The 8,854-nt window shown below is 42.8% G+C and overlaps 1 protein-coding gene across 1 annotated transcript; it reads right to left on the bottom strand.

The window, feature by feature from the left end:
* Positions 1 to 4,250: 4,250 nt before the first annotated feature.
* LOC119294704 lies at positions 4,251 to 8,201 on the bottom strand. Its single transcript, XM_037572947.1, has 2 exons — positions 7,616 to 8,201; positions 4,251 to 4,596 (listed from the first exon to the last, which is right to left on the bottom strand). The coding sequence occupies exons 1-2, from the start codon at positions 8,108 to 8,110 to the stop codon at positions 4,591 to 4,593; spliced, it is 501 nt and encodes a 166-aa protein (XP_037428844.1). The 5' UTR covers positions 8,111 to 8,201; the 3' UTR covers positions 4,251 to 4,590.
* Between the last annotated feature and the right edge of the window lie 653 nt (positions 8,202 to 8,854).

Here is an 8,854-nt window from a genome sequence, read left to right on the forward strand (position 1 = left end):
CAGGTAAGTCTTCCCCTTTCTTTATTTTTCTGTTTTCTGTTTTTCTAATACTTCTGCAACTTTGTTGAATTAAATAAAATACCTAGGCTAGTTCAAAAATCACCAAACTATTCCTGGCCCATAGTTGGATTATTTCCAACATGAAACATTTTAGTTTGGAGATATTTGAGCATTTAAATATTTTATATTATTTTAAATGCCCAAATTCAAATATTTATGATTTAATTCAAAAACCCTAGGATGGCCTAGGAAAATGTGCACCATTTTTGGCAGAGGTTCTGAACCAAGACAAAAATGATGGGCATTTTAGAAGGGCATTTCAGGTTCATTGAAAAATTATTTTAGTAACCCTAGTTGGTTTCAGAGGGGACTGGGGGTTCTGTCATCCCCATTTCAAGTTTCTGATGAAAGAGTAAACATGATGCAACACTCTAATGCATGACTAGCTAGGTTGTGACACACATGGAACGTATCGTTGTGCCCAACCAACCTTGTTAGCTCCGATATAGATTTAAGTAACTTGACAGAGAAAAATGCGGGAAAACGGTTTTGGATGGAAGAGGTAGATGAGAAAGACTTTTCACTTAGAGTCAGAAGTCCACGCTAGATGACCGTTCTGTATGACCTTGAGGAAAATTACCTATCTTGAATTAATACATCAAAATCAGTTATTTCAACCGATCCACGAAAGGAATTGATCACCATGATAATGTGACGCAAGGCAAAATCTGTAATCAACATCGTCCTACCGGTGCACCTGATTGGCCAAGTTTATGGCTCAATCTAAAATGAGTACTATTTTTGTTGTGATTTTACTATTTTTTTAGAGTTGTAGGTCCAAAGTTGAGGATGAAATTTTAGTAAATATGCGTTTTGTGTGCGTGCAAAATTATTCCACATTTTTTGACGTCTGAGTGCACTAGTAGCACCACACGAGTGGGTGCATATTCTCCCGACGCACACAAGCCACCGCAATTGGGCATGCCCATTTTAGGTAAGGTTCTAGCATTGCTATGTTCTCGGTCCATTGTGACTTCTCGTTTTTTTTTAACTTCTTCTGTTCTCTCTCTCTAGTTTTTGGTTACTTTTCCAAAGAAACGGGAATATTTTCTAAGGAAATTCAAAAAAAATACAGGAGTTGAACATTTTATTAAAAAAATATTTGTTAGATTTTTCTGAAAATTTGGCATGGTTTTATTTTTTAATGTTTTCTTATTTTTCTCAAATATCCACTTTTTTAGAACTTGTGAACATTTAGGAAAAAATCTAATATTTTTCAGAAACATGAACAATCTTTTAATTTTGGAACACTTTTGAAAGAATATATAAAAATAAACTAATTGGGCCGACCCATCGTAGCACTTCCAGGTGCGTTTGTACAACAATTTGATGAAATTAAACCCATTAAGCTGGTTGGCCGCGGTGAGAAATTTTTTGGATTTTTTTAGATGAAGGTGAGCATTATTTTTTAAATGTATTTTTTCTTTTTAGATGGAAGTGAGGACCTCTGGTATTTTTAAATGGAGGGTTGTGTAAAGGAGCGCTCGCTGGTAGGCTGCGGTGGTAATTTTATTTCTTTTTTACTTTTTTCTAGATGAAGGTGAGGATTTTTTTTCTGAGATGTTTTTTTTATGGAGGCGAGGACTCTATGTACTTTTTTTAAATGAAAACACACAACTTTCTTTCAAGCGGCGCCACATGGTGTGACACCCCAACCACTAGTGTGCATCAAATATGGAAGGTTGTGTGAGGCTCGTGGCGACGTCTTGTTGTCATTTCACACATAGCAACCAAGCGAGCGATCAAACTGGGCCAACTTATTTAGCACCTCGAAGATACGTTTTGGGAACATTCTATAAGGTTCCACCCGGGTTTTTTTACCGGTATTGGGCTTCTAGAAGGTTCCTAAACCGATTTTCTTTTGCCAGGTTGTTCTCTTGTTTTTTCTATTTTTTTTATTTTTTCCTATTTTTTTCATTTTTCTTCTTATTTTTTTTCAAAAGTTCACAAATTTAAAAACTGTCCCTGCTTTAAACAAATGTCCGCAAGTGCTACAATCTTGCACTACAATACTATCTTAGGAGTGCCATGTAGGATAAATGATTGGGGGGAAGGAAGAACTCATAAGAAAAGGCTTGTTTTCTCTTATTTAAGAGAAGACAAGAGATGATCTCTTAGCATAATACGTCTCACCATGTTTTTAGGAATAGCTAGCTATTAAAAAAAGACTAAGAGATGATTCATTGTAGACATTTTTTTATCATCTTTAACTACATGCAAGATTTAAGATAAGACTATCTTATCAATCATTGTACATGCCCAATAGACTGGCCTAGTTGCTCCCTTGTGTGCCGCGAGTGTTGTTTGTTTGCCGAAATGAGCTGCACATACGAGGAGATTAATGCCACGAGAGCACCTATGCAGCGCTTGTAGCGCCCGTTCTGGCGCTCACGTGCCCCTCCTAGGCCGACCCATCTACTGTTTCATTGCCGGTTTTTTTTCTAGTTTTTTTTTTGAAACTATGGTTTTTTTCTAGTTGATCATCGCAAAAGCTACTAAAAAATTGATCATCGCAAAAAAATCCTAAATTAAAAAAAACAAAATATGGAAAAAGTTCATAAATTGGGGAAAGTTCACAACTTATTTGAAAATGTCCATGTATTTTAAAAATAAAAAAAGAAAGGAAAAATGGAAACAAGTAATAACAAAACGAAAAATAATAAGAGAAAACTAAAAAAAAGGAAGAAGAATCGTTCCAGAAAACCCATAACAAAAAATAAAAAACTCTTCCCAAATATGAAATAGAGGTTTGCCTAAAGTTTTTCTAAAAAAGGTTTCTACCCCTAAAAGAAGAATCTCAGAAAAAATGAAAATAAAGAAAAACTTAAGGAAAATGATTCGGCTGATAATCACTCGGTCCGTCCGCAGCCTTTGTTGCCTGCCACACGTCCTCAGCGCGAAGTCAAGTGCAGGCACCTGTTTCAACAATAGCGGTCTTGTTGCAAATCTTGGAGGTAAACGACTACTGTGATGTGATGCAACCTTGTCTTTAGAAATAATTTTGCAACAGGTAATCTGTTGCAAAAAAAAAGTCTGCAAGACTTCGGATGTTGGAAAAAAATCTTTAAGAAATTTGCAACAAGGCATCTATTGTAAGAAAAATATTTGCAACAAGACGTTTGTCACAAAAAGGTTCTGCAATAAGATGTCTGTTGTAAGAAATTTTTGAAATAAAGCATGTGTTGCAACGGTGAACGGTTACACTAGGCCTCTTACAAACCTGGCCAAACGTGACGACCCGACACAGCACGGCCTGGCCCACCCTAATCAGGCCTGGCACGGCACGGCCCGCCATGGCACGATTAATAGCCAGGCTGTGCCATGCGGGCCCATGTGATGTGTCCTCCAGCACAGGCACGACCTAGCTAATAAACGGGCCGGCCCATGGCACGTTTAACACGGTTGGGCTGCATATTATCAGCCTGTTGGGCTGTTATTTAGGCATATTGGGCTGTATTTTCAAACACATATGTAAAAAAATCTAAAATAAATAAACGGGTTGTGTCGTGCCGGCCCGCGTGCCCAGCCTCTAGGCCCAGGCATGGCCCATGGTGTGCCGCGTGCCAGCCTGGCCCGTTTAGCCCGGGTCGTGTTGTGCCTGGGTCTTGCCGTGCCTGGGCCATGCCGTTCCTGCGTGCTACCGGGCCAGCCCATTTAGCATGGCCCGTTTGGCCAGCTATAGCCACTTAATAGGGAGTAGGGCATTTTGAAGACCGAGCTCCATGGAGCCCTTCATTTTGAAAAATTCAAAATTCACAAATTTCAGTTTCAAAAAAAATCTGAAGATAAATACACATGTATGGAAGGATGTAAAGTGTATGTGTGAAAAATTTCATGATGAAATACCTTGAACTGCGAGCTGGACAAAAAAAATCATGCACTTTAAAGATGAACAGTACATGTGCTAAAAAACCCCATATTTGTCTTTTTTGTGTAGCTCACATCATAATGTATTTCGACCTGAAAAATTTCACACACGTACATTATGTATCTAGGTATATGTGTATTTATTTTCAGATTTTTTTGAAACTGAAAAGTTTGAATTTTAAAGTTTTTAAATAAAGGCCTCCATGAAGCTCGGTTTCCATTGGCATTTTCGCTTAATAGGTGAAATCTAACTGCTCGCGGTCCGGCCGATCTTTTTAAAAAAGATCAGCCGGCGGCCGCGTAGCACGCCCCAAAGCTTAAACTTACAAATGCAGCACCAGACTTTCCATAGGAGGTAATTTTTCTTCTTCTGAAGTAGTGCTAGGAAACGCAGACATGAACTACATACATTTTACACAGGTCCCAGTTGCAGCAAAACAGATGTACAATTCTACACACAATCCGTGTTCACTAACGAGAGACAGCAGACCACATACACTTTGCCAGCAGCACACCACCATTGTCCATGAACCCTTTCTCCCTGAGCTAAAAAAGGCTCCGGACATCTTATTATTATCATCATTACTCGTGTAACGAACAACGCCACAGTAGGATCCAAGGAGAATTTGCTGCGAGTGGAACGAACGCCCGGCTCCTCCAAGCTCAAGCCTGCAAAGGTAAACAAGAAAGGACCGTCAAATACTACCGAGTAGATTAGAATTTAGCATACGCGGTAGAAATCATTGGCTTCAAGTTTGGATCCTCGAGGATGGGACTGACCATGTGAACACTGGTGTACACAAATGATATATATGTTGACAGATGGTGAAACTGGCTGAAATGAAGGTGTCATGGCTACTGATCTTGAAACATTGAACACTTTTCCATCCTACATATTCTACCAACGATCTATTGCAATCAAAATATTGAAAGGCCTCACGACGCGTGTTGCATGATGTCTTGTTGGCATTCGATAAACAGAAGACGGTCCACAGAAGAGTCAGTATATCCAAAACAAATGAGCACTTGTTTTCACCAATAGGTATGTATTTAACGTAGTACTAATAGACTAGCATTTCTGACAAGAAATTGCAGTGTACCTAACTGCCATTTGACAATAGTCAGGGCTAATCCCCTAAAAGGATAGTACAATCGAACCATGCAGTGTGCGTCATATTCTGTTTCAAGATCAGACATTTCAAGAGAACGTTAAGCCATGGCATCACTTATAGTAACATGGAAGTGTTCTCAAGTTATTGAGATGTGGGTCCCGACAGAAGTTGTAGTCTTATTTAGCCACTTGCACACATGATTTAGCTTATATAGGCCCTCAGAGAATTAGCAAATTAGTGGGCTATATGGTTCCTTCTAGTAAAACTTTTTCTTTTTAATACTGTGGTACACAACCATGACATTAGCAATTTCTGGTAATATGTCTAGTCATTTGCAATGCTGGGATCCAACCCAAAAAAATAATAGGGCATACCAATAATCATTACTAAAATGATAATACTAATAACTATGTTCCACTGGTAGTTCAGCTCCATCTGATATAGAAGTAGTTAACTAATTTTTGGGCTTCCTAAATATTCTCTACTTAAAGTTCTAAAACTATAAAATATAGGTCACCACACAGGATAAGAAGTATTCAAAAAATCGTGCTCATGTAGGTGCCTTCTGATATGATACGCCCAGTCCTAGCCTACCAGGTAGATAGAGGATGTATGTAAAGGATAAAGGATACCATGGAGATCTAAGATGTAATTCAGTTTAATACAGTAGGAGCCTCTCCTACTGTTTTAACTGTCAAAAAAAAAGATGTAATTCAGTTTAACGAGTTCACAGAAGATGAAATTCTTAGTATTGGTGTACCACAGGAAGACCTCTAGAAAGTCCTCACTACAATGTTTCCTCTACTTTCACCCTTGAGCAGCGCGCAGGATCACAGATTCACAGGCATATGATATTGCGATGCTAGTTTGCACCACCTCCTTGCCACAAAGGAACGATGCAGTGCTTTTCTGCGCAAAACTCCCTGGAAGCCTCACTGACCACCTCATGCATCTGGACGTGCGTCCTCAGGATTCCCAATCATCTGCCTTATGAAGTTATGATCCATGTTGCACATGCTCTTCATGCTGACCCTCCCTCCCACACACTTTAACCCTTTAGCTCATGCCTCTTGAGACTTGCAAAAGATGGGGCGTGCCACTTGTAGGTCCAAGGGCAGTTGGTGTAGTAAACGGAAGTGTTGTTTGGTTGAATGTGCATGGAAGATTTGATTTTATTCAATGACCATTTTTTGTGTGAATTAAGTGCATAGTCTCAATACTCAAGAATTAGGCCATAAAGCGTCACCCTCCACAGGACACAGTTACTGGACTACAACCGATATTAGACACAAGACTGGGACAAACATCACAATTTGCCACGGATAAGGAAAGAAATGCATCCAACGCATGCTGTCAGAGGTCACTAATGATGCTGTTGATGGTCACCAGCAGTGGATGTTGTTGACTCGCTGCCTAATAGGGTCTCCAGCGGACAATACTGAGTTGGGCCACGAGAGACACGCAAGATTAGAGATTCACAATGCAGGTTTTATGGCTGCAGTGTCATCTCAGGTCAATGGTGATGGTTTCAAGAGTAGATATGGTAGAGAGCAGAAACAGGATCAGGACGAAGAAAAGAATGGGAGAGAGAAGGGAAATAAAATACAGAGGATCATTTTTGTTCTGTTCTGCAGAGGGAAATCAGAAAGTCCAGCCTTTTCAACAAAAACAAAAAAATAGATAGTCCATTAACGGACTACTATAGAATGGCCCGTTTAAGAGGATTGCAAACTGTTGGTGCTATTAAGGCAATTCAGTGTCTTTTATTGGTATATATCAACACCAGGGTACTTCTGGTGGTGCATAATAAGGACAAATGAGGTTTTTCTTTTTCATAAACGGGATTAAGTAAAGAAAGAGGTTCCCTCTTCCCTCCGTTACCATTACTTAACAAATGAACCCTTTCAAAATTGCTGCTGCCAAGGGCAACTATAGTCCTGAACACCAAAAAAGAAAGTTGTTCCCTCTACTTTAATTTTGACAACAGGTACCGCATTTCAGTAAGACATGACTTCGGGTTAGGAACTTACGATGCAGGTCGGGGTGTTACATTCTGGTAGTCTGGTACGAAGTGATGTGAGCTAAGTTGACATGCTGCTAGATTAGTTATTGGGTGTGGTGGCAGTAGGTGAAGTATCATATGGAAAGAACATAAACAGTTCATACACGCTAACAATCCTTGACATATTTTAATCACCTGGTGATCACTGATTAGAGGAGGTTGACACCAGCTTCACTCAATCATCAAAAGAAAACAATAAGACATGCCCCCACACCACCAAATTTTATGTGCTACTACGACTAAAAGTTCTCACCCCAATCACAACCGTCCTAATAAAATCCAGAACAAAACGAAGCAATGCTAAGAATGAAACATCTAGATTCTAGCGCCCAATTTATGCCAGAGTAAATTGGCTATTCAGGGTTCGAAGTGCGCATATCAAGCACCAAACAACAGGTATACTGATCCGATTCCAAACTCTGTACCCGCTATGTAATAATTCATGGCGAAACGAAACGAGGCGCCTAATTGAAACAGCGGAACGCTGAAAAGTGACTGAATCCCAACCCCATACCTCTGCAACGGGGAGCAGGCCGAGCTCCTGGATGACCCCGGCGACGCCGCGGAGCTGCGCGCCGGCGCTGGCGCCGCAGACGGGCACCCGGTCGAAGAGCGAGGCGGAGAGCTCCTCGGAGACGAAGCCGACCTGGAACTCGAGGGTGCCCTCCTCGGGGTGCGCGACGATGCCGGAGACGGAGACCCAGAGGAAGAGCTTCTTGGCCTGGATGCCGGAGAGGCCGGTGATCCGCCCCTTGGAGAGGCAGCCGCGGAGGGCCTTCTCGTAGTAGACGAGGTGGTCGCCGAAGCGGACGTAGCAGGTGCCCGCGAGGTGGATCTCGAAGTCGCCCGTGGCCTCGTCGAAGGTGTAGGAGCTGACCGAGTCCGGGATGAGGCCCCTGGGGAGGCCGTACTTGGGGAGGAGGTCGTTGGCCGCGCCGTTCGCCGGGTCCGCGGACGCGGCGGCGACGGCGACGGCGAGGAGGAGGAGGAGGAGGGCTTGGGGAGTCATGGTCGTCGCTGGGGTTTGGGATTCTCCTCTCTCTGCTTTGCGCGTGGGGAGTTCGGTGGGGGCGCCGAGTTCTCCGGCAGGACGTTATCTAGGGTCAGCTCCCGGCTGGCAGCCTAGCACATGTGCATTTTTTCTCTCTCTCGAGAAGATATGGATCTATTATAAAAGTTCTTGAAATATAAAAATCTCACCTCAGATTTTAAATATTCTCAACGAACGCCTTTTTGACCGTCAGATCTGGTAGCACGAATCTTGGCGCAAGACCAGTTCCACGGCAGCTTCTGGAATCGTTCGGTTGTGAGCTGAAGCGAACGAACGCACCCGACTTCCTCTTTCCCCCTTACCCCTTCAACTATCACCGCACCGTCTCTCGTCTCCCTCCCATCTTATCCTCCGTGTCTGAATCCCGGCGACCAACCGAATTGCCTTGCAATTCCCGACGATGTGCCTCGACGGCAGCCCGTGGCCCACGCAGATCCCGGAGAGCGCGCCATGTGTGGGCGGAGGGGGCCAATGATTGGCAGGTGGCGCACCTAGAGGTCCTACGGCGGAGTGGCGGCTGCTCTTGGGTGATGGTGAGCGGCATGGAAGGCTTCAACAACAGGACGAGTGTGAACAACAGCAGGCAGAGGAGGTCACGACTTGGGGACTTGGGGAAGGAGGCGGGTGAGGCCCCTGCATTGTGCTTCAGCAGAAGCTCGTGGCCCATGAATCCCAACGGGAGCTCAAGCTCGAGCGCGCGGG

The sequence above is a fragment of the Triticum dicoccoides genome, chromosome 4B (genome assembly GCF_002162155.2).
Source record: "Triticum dicoccoides isolate Atlit2015 ecotype Zavitan chromosome 4B, WEW_v2.0, whole genome shotgun sequence".
NCBI classification, from domain to species: Eukaryota; Viridiplantae; Streptophyta; class Magnoliopsida; order Poales; family Poaceae; genus Triticum; species Triticum dicoccoides.

Excerpts from the sequence above, each read along its gene's own strand:
- LOC119294704 (XM_037572947.1), bottom strand. The coding sequence starts at position 8,110 with ATGACTCCCCAAGCCCTCCTCCTCCTCCTCCTCGCCGTCGCCGTCGCC.